The sequence below is a fragment of the Ptiloglossa arizonensis genome, chromosome 3 (assembly GCF_051014685.1).
Source record: "Ptiloglossa arizonensis isolate GNS036 chromosome 3, iyPtiAriz1_principal, whole genome shotgun sequence".
Classification (NCBI taxonomy): Eukaryota; Metazoa; Arthropoda; class Insecta; order Hymenoptera; family Colletidae; genus Ptiloglossa; species Ptiloglossa arizonensis.
Genome location: NC_135050.1, coordinates 29,138,053 through 29,160,029, shown reverse-complemented (window position 1 = coordinate 29,160,029; position 21,977 = coordinate 29,138,053). Strand labels below are relative to the sequence as shown.

The following is a 21,977-nucleotide window of genomic DNA, read 5'->3' as shown; positions in this document are numbered from 1 at the left end:
GGTAAGTTAGCTGCCGCAAAAGTAGAAATCGTGTACCGATATAATTCACAGTCGAAGCAGTAGTCGTTGTTTCAACATTTTTATTTATATCGTTGAATTTGCCAACTGATCGTTCCAAACTGCACGCTATTCCATGAATTATTTACGTACTATTTTCTTTTTTAAGTAGTAAAATTGCCTTCACACGACTCGTAAATGTAAATATTCATATAAATAATGTTAACTTTTTAACCCCGCTCGTGACTGCAACCATTTCGATATTGTTGTGCAATGTTCAAACGTTAGTTTAAAAGAATGACTAAGGAACAAATTTTATCTCTTACATCGTATTTTTGCTGCGTTAAAAATTGTTTACTTGCCGCGTCAGTTTACCCATCGAAATATCACATTAAGAGAAAACGTTTCTATAAAAAAAAAAAAATTTAGCTTTATTAAATCACATCTTTATCGATTATTTACATTACACGTACAAACGTGATTTATACAGGTACAAATTTATGTCAATTATTTCGTAATTTTTATTTATAACAATTGAAGGTTTTTACAATATTTTCATTTTTCCACAAAATCGACATTAAAGTCGTAATTATCGGAGGTCGAGAGATTTATCTCGTTGAGTTGATCCGCCAAACGAGTAGTTAACTTTTCTGTAAAATTTAAATTGTCGGTAATAAAAATCAATCTTCTTAGGATAAAATATAGTTTTCGATAGGTGCTCACCTCTTTTAGCTTTATCCTTTTTTTCTTTTTTAAATTGTAATTTTTTAATTTTGTTCAGTTTCTGATTGCCTTCGAGCTCGAAAAGCGGATCTGTTTTTTTCTTTCTCGAATTAGCCTCGTTCATTTTTGCTTTTTTCATTTGTTTCTTCAACTTTTGTTGTATTTTTATTTGCTGTAAATATTGATCTTTACTCACGATTATCGAGAAAGTAGAAAATTATATCCCAAATGCGTGTAAATACGCATAACTTACTTTTTCCTTTTCCTTTTCAATCTCCATCAAAGATGTGACTGGACCAGAACTTTCGATCAATAACGAATCACCAATCTGCTTTTTTGCAGATTCTCCTTCAAAGGTATCGAGCATCATTTTTTCTTCTGCGACAAAACTATCGATGTCGAATTCCTTATTTATTTGACTGACAATTTCTGCGGATATGTGACACGATGGTTGTTCAGGTGGTACAGTATAATATCTGTAAAAAACATACAGATATATGTTTAGGTATCTTAAACGTGTCAATTGTGTTTCAAGCAGAAAACTCAAGTTATTCTTCATTTATGTTAAATTACTTCTTTACTTTACTGTTTACAGCGACTAGCATAAAATTATAACGGTTAAAAATGGTTGAGAATTACAAGAATAAACATTGCGACGCGAACCATCAATCAGCTGATCGATCGAGTGCTTGATCGCTTGCGTCTTTGGTGGCCGTTCTACGTACTGATCTTTCGCGAATCGCTACGAAGGTAATAAAACATGGTGCACCATAAATACCTAATCTTTCCAGAATTCCAATCTTCGAGAACGCTACGAGCCGCCGCTACAGTATCGGGGATGCCACCCTTCTTAAACTTTCCCATTCTAGCAGCTTTTAAAGCGAAGAATTCGTCAGGCGTTGAAAATTCTTGCACGTCGTACAATTCCATTATTTGTGGTTTGGAAACTCTCTTCAAAATCGCGGTCGCTGGTGTATACGGATCTTTCAAGGATTGTATTTTTACTGCGTTTTTTAAGGCTACGGATGATTCGTCAGGGTTCTCCCCTGAAGAATGATCGGCAAAGACTATTCCTGGAGAATCTAACAACTTTATTTTTGAATCCAGTTGCACTGCCTGCATGGTTCTCGTTACTCCTACGGATAAGAAATTAAGCGGTGCAAAAGAAATTAATCTGCGCATAAATTTAAGCGTGCAAAATATATCGTACCTGGAGTGCTTCCTACGCTACAGGCTCTACTGCGTTTCAAGGAATTAATTACACTAGATTTACCCACATTTGGAAGTCCAACAACTCCCACTCTAATACTAGTTTTAATATTGCCAACATTTCTGCAATAATTTGCAAGCAGAGACAAGAGTAATTCTGCGCCAAAACAAGTACCACCTTGTATCATATTCTCTGTTTTTTTCCCTAATTTTCTTCTACCTAATCTTTTTGCTTGAACCTGGGTAGACGCTTTAAACGCAACAGCTGGCAAGCTACCGCGTAAGTACTTTAACCACTGATCCAAGTTTTCCCTAGGTACTAAATCTGCTTTATTCAGAACAATTACCAATCGCTTATTTCCTTTTGCAGATTGCACTGCTTCCTCGACCTATAAATTGTACAAGTTATTTAATATTATTACTTGTAAGCATATAAATAGGTATACTTTGTTTTACCTGTTTACATCTGGTTCCTAAAGGATCTCTAGCATCTACAACTTCAAGAATAACATCAGCCGCGTCTAAAACTTTCTTGAACTCTTTGTAGTAAGCTTTTAGAGAATTTTCCTCCTTAGACAACACCTCTTTTATCTTTGGGTGCACGGTATCTACTTCCATCTCTGTGTGTCCTGCTTGTTTATCTTCTGCCGCTGAAACTAATCCTTGTAAACCTGTTTTGGCAAGTTGCTGTCGTTTTCTTTCACGCACAGCTTCGCGCTGCTTTTGTTTTTCCTCTTCGTGTTGTTTTTTCATGGATTCTACTTCCTTCAATATATCTTCCTTAAAAGGACACTGATTCGGAACTTCGATGATCTTTGGTTTCTCTAGAAAATTTAAAATAATATTTAAATGGTTTCTAGTATTCTGTTTATACATAGAGACAGAATACATACTTTTAGGATGTTTTTTAGCTTCTTTTCTCATTTTGCGATTGTGTTCACGAACTTTTTTCTCTATTTTATACCTCTTTCGAGCTGGCATTCGTTTGCTTTGTTTTTCTATAATAAATACAATATTTTAACAATAGAGTACAAATAAAGTCTTATACGATCGAAGACAATTAGGAGTAAACATAACCTTCTTTATCCGTATCGTATAGAAATAAGACTCAAATACTATAATTATTTAACTTACTTAAACAAAATTTTGCCATTTTCGTGGATTATTTATACTAATGCGTAACTCTTATTTACAATGACTTTAAATGTGTTATACGGCTAATAAAGTACGCTTAAAGTTATCACGTGCGTACGTGCGTACGAGCGTATCCGTATCCAAAAGATAGGTTAGAAACCAATTGGAACCAGTGCGGTAAACGTAAAAACGTAAACGATGTACAGTGAGTTCAGTGCATGCATAAAATCGGACCATTTTAATTTAATTTTATGAAAACATCAGTTTTTGTATTTTCCTTGAATCGTAATCATTTTCAATTATTTCCGATCTGTTCAAAGCAAATCACAAAGAATGTCCATGTAAGATTTGGGACGAATTTAAAGAGCACTGAAAACGAAAGAATCTGGATTTAGATTAGGAATGAAAATTTGTGAGTATAATTTTCAAATCATTTTGAGGGCTAGGAAATTGAAAATAAATCAATGACATCGTGTTGTTGACATCGCGTCAACAGTGTGTAGAAATTTTAGTACTTTTACGAGAAACTGAAATTCGTTAAAAGACAGTGAAAGGTATACATACTTGTATGCATATGAGAATTCTCACACTTTCATTCCGCTTGGCAAAAAAGTATGTAGTTGTTTAGCGGCGCAGAGACGAGACCGTGGTAGTAAGGTCGGAATGGAAATTCTCATAAATTATTTCGTGCTGTGAAATCGTTGTTTCGTAGATTTCCACTGAACAAGTGATACAGTTTCTCTACATTTATTCTCACGGTGTTACTTTCATAATAACATTGTTCTTATACTGAATTAAACCAAATGCCATTCACACTGCATTCTAGGAAGGAGTGTTACTTTTTTCGACCACAGTAACGAAAGGTTTCTTTCTACGAAGTAAACTTGTGTTATTCGCGCGTGATTCGAAAAGAAGATAAAATTGGTCATTTTGAATCTGCTTTGTTCGATAATATCTTTTCCCGCGATGTTGGATTTTGTTTTTAATTTCGTAGCACCGAAATAAAAACGAAACGCAACGTTTACAAACACACACGGTAACTTTACGACGACCTTGAAAATTAAGAGAAAACATTTTTCTTCGACAGCATCGGAATTGACGGAAGAAATAATAAAAGCCTTCTTACATTTCAGCCTTTTTGCGCAATTAACTGGGAACATTCTATATATTGAAACGAATCGAAGGAATGCATGTCAAATTAAGAGAAAAAGTAAATTGCATTAGCGAACAGACGAAAGCGATTTTGTTACACGGTAACGTAAAGGCTCAAGGACGACGATAGAAAAAACTTGGCGAATCGTAATACAAAGTTTTACGGAATTCTCGCTACTTCCTCGATCGTTCGTCAACCGATTTTAATCTCTTGGAACATTCGGATCGTTCGTAACCCTTTCGCTGCAACGAGCAGGTGCGAGAATGTTCGCGTTATATTCGTAAATTGACCTTGAATAACCTCGCCTAATGCAGGCAATTTTTTTCGTTCGTTCGAAAGCTACAATGTTAAGTAAAATGAGTACTCGAGCCGATGTAAAAAGTGAAGGTGAAAAAGCACCTATATACCGATGAAAAAAGGTCACGTTGATTGCGCAGAGTCCAACGTCTTTCTCGAAATCCAATTCGATTTTCGTCCGAAATAATTTTCGTTTCTCGGTAACGATTCGGTAAAATATTCGCGGGGCTCGATCGAAGCGAGGGAACCTTGCGCGAATTGGCAAGAAAGTAAGCGAAGAATTTCGGTGTAAACCAGGTATTCGGTTTTTCGCTACACATATGCCAGTCCCCGCGTTCGAAAGACGTGCTTCTCTGCATTCGATTCATTAACAGAACCGCGGTGGTGGGGGTAGGCTGGGAACGTCGGGTATCGCCGGTAGACGGCGTGCGTCGGACCAGTTCATTTCTGTAATGGCCGCTGTCTGGCGTTGTCGGTGAATCGGTCTCTTTCGCATTCTCGCGAACAAGCTCCATCGTTTTGTATCATTTTCCCGAGAACCCGGTGCGCAACGATTCAACGTGACAAGAGGTGCGGTGTTCCCTTGTGCATGGTGTACGGTGGTAGTAGATAGCAGTGCATCCGCGACGTACAGTCTACCCTAGAAAATTCAAATCGGATTCGCGGTGGTGTTCCCACTGTTTACTCGAGCCACCGACGGTGCAAAGGTGGTGGATCGAAGAAAAATCGTGCTGGTCGTAAAGGAGGATACACGATCACGATCGTGCGATGCGATCGAATCTCGACGATCAACGTCGCGTCGTGTCGGGGTCGCGCGATTCCATCGACGAGAGCTTCGTTCTCGGACAGTAAACAAAAGTGACAGCGTGCGCGGATGCCGAGTTCGGTCATGCCTCCCGTCTCGTCCGAGCCTGTCGACAGTGTTTGACGTGTTGTTTCTCGCGAGCAGCCCGAATTCCCTCACGTGGTTCAAGGTCTTCTAAAATCATCCTAACGCCACGGTGCCAACGAGGCCCCGGTAAGTTTCACGGCGCTTTCGCGATCGAACGTGTTCCGACAGTTGTCACTGACAGGCTAACGTCAACCGCGTTTTTCTCTCCGATTATTGGCTGTGCTCTTGCCGTCTTCTCCAAGGACCCGTGCGGAACGCATCCTCCACGGAACGTGGAAAACCAACGGGTACACATCGTCTTCGTTTGCGCAGGTAACGTGGCTTCGATTTTGTTTTTCCGCTACCTCCAAGACGCGGTGCATCGAACTTTCTATCGCGGTTTTCGCGTTTCCCCTCGGTCCAATGGAAGAACCAGTGAACTATGGCACAGCGAAGAAGCACTTTGTATTCCGGAACAGTTGTTTCGCCGCTGGTTTCTACGTAATCGGGTGTCAAGCGTATTAGGGAAATAGTGCTGTTTTATGTAATCCACTGATCGGTACCTTTTACCGCATTCGAAATAGTGGCAGTAGTTGGACGAAATCGCGTATTTACGTTGCGCGTCATTTTCCCGTTTCGAACAAGTTTTTCTGCCTTTTTTTTTTCCATCCGTTTTCTTACCTGTCACGTGCATCACGGAGGCAGCAACGTTACGAGAAGAGTTCGCAAAAAGTGCTTCGTTACTTGCCGAGTGTTCGCGGTTATTCGGATAGTCGATAAGCTTTAACTGTCAAAACTGGGACACGATTCTGAATCGTGACATTCGATACATAGATTTTCCGCAGTGTAGAAACACAGTTGCAACGCACGACGTCCCCAATTAAATGTACACGATCCGGTAATTGTACTGTGTAATTTATCTTAAATTGCGTTTCTCGCGTGTGAAAACGATCGTCCGCTGTACCGGTGGAAGAAGTAGCGCTGCTTTGTAAATCAAATCGCCGTTTACAACCGTGTAACGTATCGTCGTGCGTTCAGCCAACGTGCACACACACATCCGCGTTATTTAACAAATTCGTCCGCATTTCCGGGGCTAAGAACTCGGCGTACCATTATCGGATACACGTTGCGCGTCGAAGGCCAAAATTCGCGATATTTCGTGCGCCCGTTCGCGGTTCCGGAACTGCGAATCGTTCGCAGATGCAGGAACGTAACGAAGTTACGTCGATCGTTGGAAAGTTACGCTCGTGGGATCGCGGAGTACACGAAAGTCCTTGGCTGTGGGTTACTTACGGACCACGCGCGATTTAGGTGTTTAGATGCGCTTAGGTGCGGGTAGACAGAGGCGTAAGTTACGTTCAACGTGGGCCGGGTGATACAATACAACGATATCGGGTTCGACGCGGGTCAGATCGGTTAGGCCTGTGCGTCGGCTACGAAACGGATATTGGGCCAATGCGGTATGGCGAAGTAGGTATATATTAGGTTGCGTTACGTTGGTTAGGTATGGATATGGGTTAGGCCGATGCAGTGTATCGATGTCGTGCCGTAGGGGTTAATACGATCGCTCAATGGGGTACGTCGCGCTCTACGTTTATCGCGATAAAAAAAATTGTCGCGACATTTTGCGCGAAATGCGATTCGAGCGTGATTTTTCGCGCAAAGTATCTGGAAACGCGTTATTCCGCAAAAAAAAAATATTTATTTGGTTTTTGTTTTTACATAGTTTCCGAAAACGAGTCGATACCGCATCGATGGTCCGTAACCGAGGAGCGTCGCGAGTAGTTTGAACATTTTCAAAAAAGATTCACCGGACGTAATAAAAGAGAGGCCGTTCGAATCCGTAACGATTGTTATTGACACGATGCGTTGTACGCAGTTTTCTTCCAGGAAAGCCAAAGTCTTCTCCCGTGTTTCGAGGGCGCTCGAAGAGGAGAGAGATGTGCCAAGTTTGCTCGTTGCGGATGTTCCATGTGGTACTCGCGTTCGTCGATGCCGACCGCTTGCCGCACTGCGTCCTCCCCTGCTAGGACCATGCCCTAGTCGACTGTGATTACGGAGCGCGCGATCCCACTGCCAAACGCGAGCGTAGACACCTCCGTCTAAGCGAGAACCCCGATCCTGAGATGCCGAGCTACCGGTACCGCTTCGTGGACGTGGCTCGTCGCGTTGGAAGTCTTCCCGCTCGAGCATCGTTCGTTTAGAACGAGCAGGCGCCACCATCGCCGCGATCCTCACGTCCAACGACAAGACCGACGACGATCCGTGTGATGCAGGACGCAGAGGCGACGTTCTTCCGTCCCTGTACAAGCTGCTCAATCTTCTCGCAATAACGGTGAAAATGTTCGGCAAGGTGCCACCGTCGAACACACCGGGCCCTCCTACCAGCGGTGGCTCGTCCGCGAAGTCCTGCGCCAGACCGACCGGGGCCGCGTGTCTACCCTGTTTCTCCACCGAGGAGACAACCGGCACGGTAGCGGAGGAGAAATCGAAACCCTGGAGGCCGAAGGACGGTTACACGGTACCCGTGGTCTCCGAAGCCCCCTCGACGGGCACCGAGGACGCCAAACCGACGAAACTCTGGCGTTCGAAGGAGGCCTCGAACTCTTCCATCGTCGTCGACGCACCGTCCATCGTCGAGGAGAAGTCGAAAGCCAAACGACTCAAGGAAGGATGCTGTCCTCTCGCCGAGTCCCCGACGGTCACGGAGGACAAGTCGAAGGCTTGGAGATCGAAGGAGAATTGTTGCAACGTTGTCGCGGGGGTCGCCGAGATCTCTTCCCTGGTCGAAGACAAATCGAAGCTCAGAAGAAACAAGGAAACGTGCTGCACGGTGAACGAGGGTCCCACGATCGACGATAAGAAGTCTCGCAGGTCGAAGGAGAGCGCGAACTCGTTGCTCTCCGAGCAAACATTCAACGACGAGAAGTCAAAGTCCTGGAGGGTGAAAGACTCGAGCAACTCGGGGGTAGGAGCCCTCGATTCCGTAACCGGTGGCTCGTCGGTCGCGTTCCTCGAGGTGAGCAGACCCTGCAGGACCGAGACCACCGGCTCCTCCCCCTCCTCCTCCTCTTCCTCCTCTTCCTCCTCGTCGTCCTCCTCCGCGGCGAAGAACTCTTCCAAGTACTCGTCGGGCAAGGAGAGTTCTTCCAACCACGGAAGAAACCTCGCGGGCAAGTCGACCCTCGCGACCAACTCCACCACCGCCATCCACAAATGCTCCTCCAACCCCAATTGCCCCAGCTTCGCGAAGGCTGCCTCGGGCACCGTGAAATCGCAACGAGTACTCTGTTCCACCAGTCTGAGCAGCTTGAACGTCGAGCCCGGCTCGAGGGAATCCTCGAAGCTCGCGAAGAAGCACGTTGCCCCGAATCGCGAGTTTCACGCGGGTAAAGACCGTGAACATTTACCCGCTGGTAAGCCCGGTTCCCGAAACACCGCGCAGACGGTCGTTGTTCCCTCCGCGATGAAATCTTCCACGAGGTCTACCGAACCGGGACATCCCGGTTCCCGCGCCAAGAATCGACCAGCCGCGGATTCGAGCGACGAGCCAATCGACACCACCACCACCACCACCACCACCACAACCACCACCGTCGGGGATTTCCCGATACGTTCGGGCACCGACAAGGACGTCGTGGACTCCTCCGGTGTTCCAGCTGGAAGCTGCGAGCGTACCTGCAGAGGTGATTTTGCCACGTCCACGCCGTCCAAGGACTGGACGAAGACCAACGGCGACGCGTTGCAGCAGAGCTGCGTTTCCTGTTTGCCGCAAGACCTACCTACGGAGCTCCAGTTGTCGTCGCCCAGGAGTTACAGGGATCGGGAGAAGTGCCGCGATCCATGGCGACCGACCGAAATGGAAAGCAATATCTGCAACCTGAACGTGTGTCCTGGCGATACCTATCAGGATACCGGCTCGAAAAGGAGGACAGGCGCTTCCTGCCAGGCGTTGAGGCACGCGGTCGCCTCGTTGAACCGACTGGACGACTTCCACATGGAGAAGATCGGGGCTGGATTCTTCTCGGAAGTCTTTAAGGTAGGATCCATCGTTTAATTATTATCCGAGTTACCGCGCGAGGATCACCGATATCGCTGGTATTTCGCGTCAACGAAGTTCTCTCTCGCTCTCGTTTCTGCGTAAATATTCCATCGTTGAACCGGGACGAGAACTCGTTCGTTCGGAATTTAGAAAACGGTTCCAGTCCTCAACGATGGAACGATACTCAACTCGGCGTACGCCAAACGTAGACACTGTCCCGTTGCTACGCGTCTTTCGATCGCCTTTCGTACGTGGAATATTTAAAAAAGTGTATCGGCGACCTGGAAATCTAGAAGAAGAAAATATCGGGTCACGGTGGGGAACATTTTTCTTCCATCGGTACCTTCGGTACTTTCCTAGGGAAGGGCAACTATTGTTGCAACGAAATTTTCGTGCTCGCGGTAAATCGGTCGAGTCGATACCGGGTAACCTGTTCCTCTCGCCACCTTGTTCTCTACGAACGGTTTTACTTTGCGGCAAACAATTTTTTCGTGCAATCGCGAGCAAACATATTTAAACGTTTCCAGTCGATCCGGGCTGTGTAACTCGCAACGACCGTTACGGTTATCGCGAAGTGAGCGCGCAACGCGCGTCGCAGCGCGAGCAATCGCGAACGAGATTCAACGCTTAAACGCGCGCGAAGGTGCAACAATGTGAACCGGGGACGCGCGAAACGTGTCGTCGCTGCATTTAATAAACGATTCTCGGTTGTTCGTCTCGGTGAACGGAACAACCGAAGCTTGGACCGGAGCGTTTTCGATATCCTCGCGTGCGTATATTCTTGGAATTTCGTTTGGTAAATCGAACCGCGCAACCCACGCGCGGTCACCGATACACTTCCCATTGGGTGTAATCGTTGTATTCGATTACGATTGTATCGCGGGGAACCTGTTAACGCGGAACTGGCCGAGCAACCTGTACAATTTCAACAACGAATAACTTTAAATAAAAAGAAACGATAAGATCGATGCCGGTGGTACCCGGCGCGTTACGCGGTCTGGGAAAAGACCTTGGGTTCGAACATCGAGCTGGAACTTGGACTTGAACGGGCGTTCCGCGAAATAGGAAAAGGAAAAGAATCGCGGACGAGCGTTTCCAGGTATTTCCATGATCGGTGGGTAACAGCCGCGTTTCGTAACGAAAACGTTGTATGTTTTATTCCGAAGGCGCGTGTACACCTGCCGGCGGCAGGCACCTCGTCCCCCGTCTTTAGGAATTCGCAATTAGAATAGGCGAACGGTCGGTGGAATCGCCGCGACAATGGGAAATAGTTTTCTCCTCGATACGGTGCCGTGTTCGGTGTTTCTTTTTTAAATACATTATGTATCGCGCATGTTAGTCGCTCGTTTCGCAACGCCGGTGAGCGTTATCTCGTCCGTAGATTAGCATCGGCGTAGATTAGATACGAATGCGTGGCCACGATTCTCGAGCGCGTACTCGGTTCGCGTTCGCGTAAAATTAATTCGCCCGGTAATCGCGTGATTACTCGTCGGTAACGAGCAAAAAACGTCTCTCTTTTTTCTTCCCTCGAGGATCCCCGTGCCGCGGGCCGAACGAATTTCTCTCCGTTTCGTTCGCGAACGCGTTCCCCGATCCCGATTATTCGCGTCCGAGTGCTCGAAAATGTGGATCAGAATTTCGATCGTCGCGCTACGGAGCGATAGAAAGCAGCTCGTCTAGGAAGCTGAGCCGTTTTTTACAGACCGGGCTTGTCGGAGTAGCGTTCAACGAGAAACGCGAGCGAGAGAGTCGAGTTACAAAAAATTCCGAGAATCGGCAGAGATGATTCGCGATAAGGATAGTTCTTTCCTAGTCCCGTCGTTTCTTCAAACCCGGTGTTAACGATACGGGCGCCTCGTTGTTTTCCGTTGAAAAAGAACGGGACGAACGATTCACCGATCTAGGAACGCGGTTCCTTTTTAATCGATCTTTTCGCGCGTTCTTCGAAACCGTTGAAACGCAACTCGTTCGTAACCGATCCTTGCATCTCGGAACAGTCGCTCGATCTCGTTTCGCAGCCACCGCTCGTCGTCTCGCATCCAATGCAGGAAAAGTTCGTTCACCCAAACGTGCAACGATATCGTCCACTTTTCCTCGCGCCGCAGCAACGCGTACGGCCACGTTTCCCAGGTACCGGGCGCCGTGCCGTATTGTTCCCTTCACTCGTCGCCCGGAATCGGTCAATGAAACTTGGTTTCGTTCGAAATTGCGGTACAAGTTGCGATAAATCGCCGAGAGGTCGTAGATTGTGTTTCTCGTCGCGAAACACGATTCTTCTCGAGGGTAATTTTCAAGGCTGTGCGCGTCCTACGAAATCGTAGTTGCGACAACAACCTACCTCTCAACGTTTCGCATCGCGACGTAACGGCTACGCGGAATTGTGTAGCAGATTTGCGTAAATCGCGTTCTTCCTTGTTCCGAGGCTCTCGTTGTCACGATTCGTAGAGAAACATCGTCCTCTCGGTCTCCTTGGATCTATGTTGGTCAGGGCTGGCCGTAGCTCGTCGAGTTTTTACGGGTTGGTAGCCGTCGAGTGGATACGCACTTTGCGTATTTGTATAAATAGATGCAACGCGTAAATATCTCTCGGGGAGTTCGCGACAGATTGCACGAAACGTTTTACGCACGGTGGAACACTGCATCGCTTAATTAGCCCGACGCGGTATCTCGGGAACGCGGGAACCATCGTAAAAGAACGATCGCGAGGAGAACGACGAACCACGACGACCACGACGACCGCGACGAGACGACGATTAGCCGCGCGCGCACCGCCTCGATATTCTTATCATAGAGATCGATGCCTCGAGAAAGAATTCGAGCGTAACTCGCGCAAAGATCGAACCGCCGATAGACGGTCCGTCGGTATTATTTTCTTCGTTTCTTGGCCGTTCGCTGAACAATATTACCCGCGCGAGCGCGTGCGGTACGTCGGTGTTGTCGGAGTTGGTCCAATCGTCGAGTAGAATCGTCGCGACGCGTGCGTTACGGAAAAGTGTTGTTCCGTAGAAATGCGTAACGCTCGCGAACCGCGGCGCAGAGGTAGGTTTCTCCTTGCACGGTGTTGGAAGACGGTAGCTACGATGTCGTCCCGCGAAGGATGCTACGAGTCAGAATTTCCTTCTACTCCGCAACCGCTTCCTCTGTTGCGCATTCCTTGGTTCCCCGTGTTTCTTAACCACCGGTCTCCTTATCCGTGGATCGGCGGGGCCGCGTCGTTTCTCGTCCCCCGGTCCTCTTTTCCGCGGTGGATAAAAATCGTCGGCGGTGTTCGAGGGTAGGCACGTGGTGCGGATCGTCTCGGTCGTGTACGCGAGCGGAAAGTCGATCCAGTTTCTTCGTAGGTGCTGCGGGCGAGTTTGTAATTTCCCGGGGTTTATCGTCCGGCCTCGGGGGTAGGAGATCGGTCGGCATCGGTGTCATCGGTGCCCGATCGAACCGACCCGAGAACCTTGACGAGAAGAGCGTTGTTTCGCGTCGGTTGGCTACGATATAAATAGGTCAACAGGAAATTGAGTACGGCCCGTAGCGACGACGGTGATTCCTCCGACGTATCGCGAGCGTTCCGTTTAAAAATAAACCCACCCGAGCGTTCTCCGGCGCTGTGGAGGAACCTCGCGATTTGTGCCGTAGGTCAAACTCTTCCACGCTCTCGAACTGCGCCCAGTTCTGTTCCTCTATCGTTGCTGGCTATCGCTCTCGCGATTCGTGCCTAGGTCAATGTCTCCCGCGCGAACCGAACTGCACCCAATTCCATTGCCTTGTTCGTTATCGCGTTCGCGATTTCTCGATCGAACTTTTACACCGTTTCGAACCGCGAACAATTTCTTTAGTCCGTCGCTATTGTTCCCCCGCCGTGAACGCTTCCTGCCGAGAATACCATTTTCGATTACCGTATAATCGGTACGACGGTAATTATCGTTAACGACCTTGGCCATGAACGATTCTTTCGTTCGTTTTCGCGCGCCGTTTCTTTCGTAGAATATCGACGGAAACGCAAACACCCTTCGTGAACGTTCCTTCGAGCATCGTCGTTTATCGTCGTTTACGATTTTCAATTAACGTCCGATCCGGACGATGAAAGTTGTCGCCAATGGCTCGAACCGGTGCGCGCGGAGCTTTTTTCGCGAATCGTTTCTCCGAGGCGAACACTCGTATCGCGAAGCTTCCAAAGCACCGTTTATTGTCGCACGAATCGAGACGAAACGTCGCCTATCCGAATCGCTCCGGGCATTGTTTTCCATCGAAATAGCTACGAGCTCTCTTCGATCGATCGTCTCGCAATCGACGGTTCAATCTCGAGCCGTTCGTAAGCTTGCCGACCGAGCCGCGCACCGTGGAATTCGAAGGCGTACGTGCTCGTCCAAAGATCCAAAATTATTCCAATGTTTACGAGAGAATTGGAACGGAATCCCGGGAGATCTCGTTAACCTGTTGATCGAATCGGTGGCGGAAAAAAATTGGCAACCGAACATCTCCGAGTGTTGCACGTTCGCGAGTACGCAATATTCGTAAATATTCGTTCCCTCGAAGATGGTCGATCACCGTCTCCGAAACGTGTCCCCGTCCGTTCTTGACGTCACACTTTCGTTACGCATTATCCGAGATCGATCTCAGCTTTCCCCGTTCGAAGTGCAATTAAATAATGTAAATAGCCCCGGTGGTGATCTCTACGACGAGGATCGTCCGGTCGTTGCCGAGAGTATGCCAATAAATCGAGGAACGATCGACAATCGTACTTTTCCTCGGAGAGTTAACGATGTTGCTCGAGGTCGCGTCCTTGGAATGTCATTACCGGAGAACCGATGCGAGTCAATTTGCGCGAAAGTTCCGGCCGCGCGAGGTGAAAGTCACGAAAGTCGATCGAAGAAATTGCAAAAATCGCCAACCACGGGATAGACACCAGGGTCGATTCGGTCTCCGAATTTGGTACCGCGGATGGATTCTTGGCACCGGTGCGAAATCTAGCTGGCATTTTGGCAAACGGTCCCCTCCCTCGATATTCGTCCGAAGAATTCATCTTCTCGACCGTATCCATTGCCAACCCGAACGGAAGACGGTTGGTTCCCGTGTTCGAAGACTCGTCGTTGAACAAATCAGCTGTGCACACATTGTTGCGCGCGTACGCCGCGTCGTGGCAATTCCTTTGGAATTCCAGGCTCCCGAGACACGTTATCAATCGTCGTAATCGCCGTTGTGCCTCCAGCTGGAAACTGGTTTTCGGTGGATCGACATTGAAATCGAACGATCGTTGTCGCTGCACTCTTTCCGTCCACGGAGCGAAAACGTTCTCGTTCCCGTATTTCCATATTTGCATTCGGTCGGTTTCCAAAATAAACAGGAAAACGCGTCCCTGTTGTTTACCGCGATCGGGGCTCGTCGAAGGGAGGTTTCTTATTTTATTTTTATCGCTCGGGGGGGCTATAAAAGTATTCTTTTCCGGGTCGATGAATTTTCGTTGCATCGAACGTGCGATACTCGGCGCAATTTTCACGGGCAGCTGTTATCGTTCCTCGTCGCGACACCGTTAGCTCGAAATAAAATATTTATAACGCATTACCGAGACCTATCGCGAGACCACGAGTACGATCGATAATAGAAAAGACACCGAGTGTCGCTAACGAGCACTGCGAGCGGATTAAAATCCTTGGATGGTTCAAGGCCGTCCAGGGTCTATTCCCATCGCGACCGTTTGCGAGTTATCCGCTCGGTACGCGGCTTTGCGCGGGAAAATTGCTTCGAATTTTCCGATCGAGAGGAACGACGCACGGAAAACTGTTCTGCCACGGTGAATCGACGGAACGCGCGCGATAGGTGGGTAGGTGGGTAGGTAGGTAGATAGGTAGACAGGTAGATATTTGTCGCGACAAACGAGACCGCTCGAGTCGCTGAATCCGCCTGGTAAAGGCGATTACGAAATCGCGCTATTTGGAATAATGTCAAGCGCCGCCGCGGTAATCGTCGATTCACTGCTCGTGGCGGGTGTCGCGATTAATAAAAGCGCCAAACGGTCCTCGAGAACGATCCTCGGGCTCGACGCGTACCAACGTCGATGATGATCTCTCCCTGCTCTCGAAATCGATCAGCGGTCCGGAATTAATGGCGCGACGTGTACGCGGGGACAGGTTGAAAGATCGATTTTTTTTTTCTTCTTCTTTTTTTTCCACGCGAAAGAGAAAAGAAGGAAAAAGATGAGAAGAAGAAAGTTAGAGGAGGAAGAGAGAGGCGTTTCAGGTAACTCGGCGAAATGTAAAAGAAGGAACTGTAACAGGGAACTCGTCCTCTTGTCCTTCGCGAACAACCGAGTCGTTAATCATAATTACGTCGTGTTCGTGTCCTGACGATGATGCGGCTTCATCGTGACGATAAATCACGACATATTTTCTGCCTCGAGCTCTCTCTCTTTCTCTCTCTCTCCCTCTCGCCGGGGAATTTTATCCTCGTTCAGCCTTCGCGTTCTTCCGACGCATTTCTGGCGTGTTTTCCTTCTAGGTAAAGATAAGTTATACCGGCAACGTGCTTTTTCATTATTATCTGCGTTTAGAGTCGCATCGAGTACAGAGGGAACCTCGTCGACTGTACAAATATTTACGACGGTTCGTTGTACAATAATTAACGATATTATTGTCAAGGACTCCGAATCGGGACAAATTCAATTGTATCGTATCGTTTCGATACGATAACGCCGGGGAATCGAAGTCGTTCCCGATATCGTAATTTCTTCCACTCTCTCTCTCTCTGGAACGCTATTATTCAGCGTATAATATAAGCAAGTGAATTGGGTGCGTCGTAATTTTATCCTCGTCGTGACTCGTTGTTTACGAATCGATGAATGCGCGCGGAACGAATCTGGGAACGTTCGTTCGTGTTGGGTTTCATTCATTTGTTCTCCGTAGCGGCTATTAACGTCGATACAAATATTTACAGTGGCCCGACGCGGTTCTTATTTATAATAATCGTATCGCTAACGCTTTTCGACGTAGAAAAAAAATGTAATCTTACTCTTCCGATACGATAAACGCGAGGAAATCGGTGAGCTCATCCTCCGTGTGGTATCTTCTTCTTTCTCGAGTATCCTCATCGGGGCGTATACAACCTACTCGCGAATCGAGTCCCCTTGTTTTCGAACGACGAAATCCGGAGATAAACGCGCGGAACCAATTTCCCGTTTGTTCTTCCCACATTCTTCCGTTTTAACGTTCGCAAGTGCAACGTGGATGCAATCGGGAGACGAACCCTGCACCGTTCCCACGAATCGTCGCGATAAGAACATCGAGAGACCATCGTTGTTCTTCGTTCCTTACGACGAAAGAAACGATCGTGTTCGCGAGGAAAGGTACGCGTTCGAATCCTCTCGTGGTTCCGTCCGTCCCGCGGTATCGTGGATCTCGCGATCGAGATCCAGGCGGTGACTCTCCGAAATTCAACGACAAAACCGAGGCTACGCGGCCAAAGAAAAAGGAAAAAGAGCCCCCGCGACAACCAACCGGGGAAGAGAAACGGAAAGACGCGCCGGATCTACTTTTGCGACTCTCGTTCGACTTCGATCCTTGTCCCTCGCGGTCTCCCGCGCGATGAATCCGAAATTTCGAACCAAACCGCCGGCTCGAGGATCGCTCTCCCCCGTAGCCGCGACGACCAAACTCTACGTTTCTTCGACGAAACTCGCACACCCGTTCGTGACAATCGACGCCCGGCGTATCGAGAGAGGATGTGTCCGCGATCATTTTTATATAATCGAGTCTTCGCGTTTGGCCGTTGAATCACCGTTTACACGGAGAGATAAGGGGAATCGGTGAGACCGTTGTTGTTGCGTGTCGCATGATTCCACGGAAGCACGCTGCGAACGACCATTGCGAAACTCGTTTCGTATCGCGACATTTTCAAATTACCCCGAACACGGTCCCCGGCGTTAATGATTTGGCACAAGTACGGGCCTCGATTAAAAGTCGTTACGTCGACGCGACTCGATCCCGTGGTAAATTCGAGATCGGTTTCTTTGCACGTGTTACAAACGGAGCGTTGCTGAGAGTGAACGCGTTTCGTTCGATTTTTCCGACAAGAGTTTCCAGGAATCTGTACACGCGATCTTTAGTAACGACTATTGGAAAGCACGGGACGATCCAAGAAAAGGATGAATTTTAACCAACGGGTACACCGAAAGTAGGTTCGCGAACCGAGCAAACGAACTCGCGACTTTCTGTTTCCGATAAGGCGCGCGACACACTTCCCTTTTTCTTTCTTCGAACGTTGCGCGTAGACGAAGGTCGTCGATGACCGTATCTGTAACACAGCTGGCGATTACGCGGTAATAAAAAAAAAAGAAAAAAAAAAAGAAAAAGAAAGAAAGAAAGAAAAACAAAGACATTTGGAGAAACAGTAACGTAGATGATAACAGACGAGTCTGACGTAACCGGTGATGATCCTTCCTATTCGAGAACGATGTTTGATGGATCGAGGTAAATACGTTCGTTGCGTTACTGAAATCTCGAAACGTTAATTACACCGATTAGAGTCGATTCGCGTATCCGTGTTAACCAGAATCGTACACGACGTAACTGTTTTCGTTCGTTTGACACGTTTGGTGTTATCGGCCTGGAATCAACGATCGAACTCTACTCGACCGAACGACTCTTTGACTTTTTTTCCCTCGTTATTCGTCAAAACAATAGTATTCGGTCTAACGGTATAGTGAAAATTTTCGATTCGAAAATAATCGCTCGCGTTACGAAGTTCTAGCGTCCTTGGATGCTCGGAACAACGTTTCGATATTTTGCGAAAAGTATCTCCTTGAAACGAAATCGTTCTTATCTCGACGAATGTTCGAACGCGCTCTACGAGCTGGATTTCGCCAGCTGCGTTTACGAACTTGCATTGTCGTACACGAGAGTACGGTTAGCTGTGCAATTTTTGATAAAAAGGAACATTCTTTGCACGCGTTTGGAGCAAATGTACCGTAAGCCGACAGATTGGCTTCGTACCGATCGGTAGTACTTAAATAGCAACGATACACTCCGCATCGACGATATCCTTTAAATTCTCGATTCACCGTCCACTTAACGCGCTGCTCAACGTTTCGATAATGTCCACTTTCTTCCTCGGTGAATTCTAAATGTAGATGCTTCCAAAGACGACCCAAAAATCAAAGGATATCGTATCTACGGTTGTTCGTTAAAGCTGTCGTTTAATTTAAATTTATTCCTTCCACGATCGTATATCGCGTTACATCTTTGAATTAATTTACATATTCCGCTCGTTCAACTTCCCGATAGCGAGCGTTCCGATACTTTCATGATCCATCCGCGCAACACTATCGTAGACGGTTTACATTCTTATATATTTTATCCATTAAGTAGGCGCGCCAATATTTGTCACATAAATACCGCCCGATCGATTTGTTCTTGCTTTTTAATCGCGATAAAATATCTCTTTTCCCTCGCCTTTGCCGCGTAACCGGTGTAAAAAGTAGCCAATCTGTACCGGGTATCGGCACGTGAATTAAAATTGGGTTGTAAAAAATACGTGCTCGTCGTGGTCGTGGTCGAATCTCGTTCGTGCCAGTCTCGTATATTTTTTTACGACGAAACCGAGCCGTTGAACGAATAAAATAAAAACAAAGTACACCAACGAAGGTCCGCTCGATCTCCGCGCGGCGATTATTTACGGGTTGAATGCACTTTGAACCTGGCTTATTAGCGGTACGCGTGAAATATAATTTATCGGTGCGGATCGAGGCCGAGGATTATCGATATTTATCAAGATCGTGATTGGCAGCAGCGTTTCTCATTCGAGAGCGAAGAATCCTAACGATCTTGGTTCGAGAAATCTCGTGGAAGGATTCCTCAGCACGGTTCTACCACTTTCTTCGCGGTCGGTTTTCGCGGCTCGAGGTCGCCGCCGCCGCGCGCTCCTCGAATTTAACGGGCCCGCAGGTGTTTTCGTAACGCGTTACATTGTGCAAATCGCTGCGCACGTGGCTGGCCTCTCTCGTACAGTTCCCGCGGTGCTTTCCTTGTTTCTAATTCCGTCCAGGCGAAAATACGAGCGAAATTGGCCGAAACGAGGCTCCTCGCTCTCCCCGCGAAGCTTATCGGAATTTTACGTAACGCGGGTAATTACACGGCCTCGTTCGCTGGAATGTTCATCGAGGAACAATCCCCCGAACCTTTCCGATTTCCAAGAAACTTTATCGAGCCATTTCGATCGACCGAGAGTCTCACAATTTTCGTCGAAGGGAAAACGGCGGGAAAAAGTACGCGTTCGAACGATAGTTAATTCGCTGGTTCGAAATCGCTCGTCGAGAATGTCGGACGGTCGATTGGTTCTCTTTTGATAAGAGAAGGACGAATCTGGGACAAAGACATCGAGGGAACCGTACACTTTCCTCCCCTCCCGTGTTCCCGCGCGTTGAATTATCGGTATAAATCACGTCCTCGCGAGCGCATCGGGTCGCCGTGAAACGCAATTATTATCGCGACGGTGATTCCTGCGTTTACGCTCGCGGATATGGTCGCGGAGCGGTCGGTCGGTCGGTGAAAACGCGGTAAATTATCGGTAACGACACGCTCGATGACAGCCCGCGTCACCAATAACGCGGCGCAGCGCGGAAACCGAGCACGGTATCGAAAATAAGGTCGTTTCACCGCGGACCTCTTCGCGACGAAGAAACGGCCCTTTCGTTTCCGCCTGATTTTCATCGTTGTTTCTTCACCGCCTGGTCTCCATTTTTTTCTTTCCTCGAACACGTTTACCGCGCTAACGAACGTGTAATCGGACCGTTCGCGTTGCGAGATTCTCAGAGGAAAATTCAGTTTCCAGAGGAAGCTGTCGCTCCAATCGATGAATTATCAACGTGTTGAACCAATTATCACCTCCTCGCGATCATCATCTACTCTCTAAGATCGATCTCAAATCTCGCTGCGCTCTTTCGAAACGATACGTTTCGAAGAAATTACTCCCCGATCCAACGGGCTCGTTTCGCGCCCAGTCCCTATTTCGTGCTCGGTCTCGTCCATCGAGATACCATCGAGGAATGCAGAGGCGAGTCTTGCACCGAATTAACGCGTACGCTTCCGTTTCCGAGTTAACCGGAATAGCGTACCCTACTTGCCGCGAACCGTATCCGAGATTCCTCGGACATCGTGGCGCTTTGTATTTTACCCTTCGTTGTTATCGATCGAATTCTCGACGACGAGAGCCTTCGAGAGCCTCGTTTCTATACATCCGCGAGCGAAATATTTACCGAGTGTAAGCGAAAACTTAATTGGCCGGCTATTGTCGTCCGGGCGGCTAATTGCGTCGTCGAGTGTCCCGCGACGGATTTAAAGGCTCCGAAAGTGTATCGCAACGTTCGAGATACTCGGGATCGCGTTATGGAAATACCAGGGACAGTATCGATCGTGTTTCGTCGTTTTCGCGATTCTTCCGCCAGGATGGTCCCCGAAAGAGTCTCCAGCAGCGACGGTTTACCCTTCGAATTGAAATAACGCGCATCGCGAGTTTGCGTCGAAGAGAAGTCGACGTTCGCGTCAACTTTGCATAGCTGGACTCACGTTCGTCCGAGACAACGCTATTTTTAAGATCGACCGCGTTTATAGGTTTGTTGCGTTTCTCAAGGACTTGGGTACGAGTTGGAAAATATCAGCCAACTTTCTCCGAGGGACAGTTCAGCCGTACCGCTCTCAATAGCAATCGACGCATCGTAAGCTCGCGCGCGGCGACCACGGGGATTTTAATTCACGGCTGAGTTTCTTCGAAATTGAAGAATTCGCTCTCGGTAGATTTTCCAGAGAGAAGGAACCGTATATGAACGAAATACCACGTACAAAACGAGCGTTGATTCGATTCGTTCGACGGTTCGATTCTCATTCGTTCGTTTTGGAGCATACCGTGATTCGAGTTGTACGTTTCGCTAATAAATTGTTCGTTTCTCGTTCGTTGTACGAAACTTTTATCCGGTTAGGAATTATCCTCGTCTCTGAACAGAATCGGCTAGCCTCGTTAGACTCGTTTTAGACCGTGAACACCTAGCACGTTCGCTCGTGTCACTGTGCTCGTTCGATGTAGCGCGATTCGCGGTCGATGATGAACCATTTTTTAAATCGATTCTTCGTTTGTCCCCGAAAGATGAACCGACTCCTTCGCGAAGAAGATACAAGTAAAGTACGAACGAGGAGACTCGAAAGCGTACAATCAACGAGCGTTGCTTCGCTCTTCGACGCGGACTGTGTCGTAAATTCTCCATCGATGCGCTCGATTCCTGGAATCCATCGTTCGTGATTCGTACAATTCGCGAACCGCGATTCGCCGCGATCGACGAGCACGTTCACGAGTTCACGGTCCAACGAGCTGTTCGAGTGAATCGGGACAGTCTCGACTCGAGCGGTATCGCTCCGACGATCGAGCAGGAATTTTTTTTTTTTATCGTACTTTACGAAATTACGAAATTAAGATACTTCTTGCAGTAAATATCGATAAAGATTTTCCACGAGTCGGAGCGGTGTTTACGGTGACGTGCTCGTACAGTGAGCGCCTCGAGTCCACGTCGGAGAATT

The 21,977-nt window shown here is 47.6% G+C and overlaps 2 protein-coding genes across 3 annotated transcripts in view; one reads left to right on the top strand and one right to left on the bottom strand.

Annotated features, from left to right (window-relative positions):
* Positions 1–409: 409 nt before the first annotated feature.
* Ns1 (Nucleostemin 1) lies at positions 410–3,211 on the bottom strand. Its single transcript, XM_076306535.1, has 8 exons — positions 3,064–3,211; positions 2,823–2,927; positions 2,386–2,753; positions 1,931–2,318; positions 1,499–1,856; positions 974–1,196; positions 721–892; positions 410–647 (listed from the first exon to the last, which is right to left on the bottom strand). Exons 1-8 carry the CDS (start codon positions 3,080–3,082, stop codon positions 553–555), a joined length of 1,728 nt encoding a protein of 575 aa, XP_076162650.1. The 5' UTR covers positions 3,083–3,211; the 3' UTR covers positions 410–552.
* A 1,683-nt stretch (positions 3,212–4,894) lies between these two features.
* Positions 4,895–21,977, top strand: part of Cdi (serine/threonine kinase) — a 48,506-nt gene continuing 31,423 nt past the window's right edge. The window contains exons 1-3 of one of the 2 annotated variants that reach the window (XM_076306307.1): positions 4,898–5,531; positions 5,648–5,717; positions 7,264–9,423. In XM_076306307.1, coding sequence (XP_076162422.1) covers positions 7,726–9,423 — 1,698 coding nt within the window. In that variant the 5' untranslated portion in view covers positions 4,898–5,531; positions 5,648–5,717; positions 7,264–7,725. Of the gene's footprint in view, positions 5,718–7,263; positions 9,424–21,977 lie in introns of both variants that reach the window. The other variant, XM_076306308.1, reaches the window with a different exon arrangement.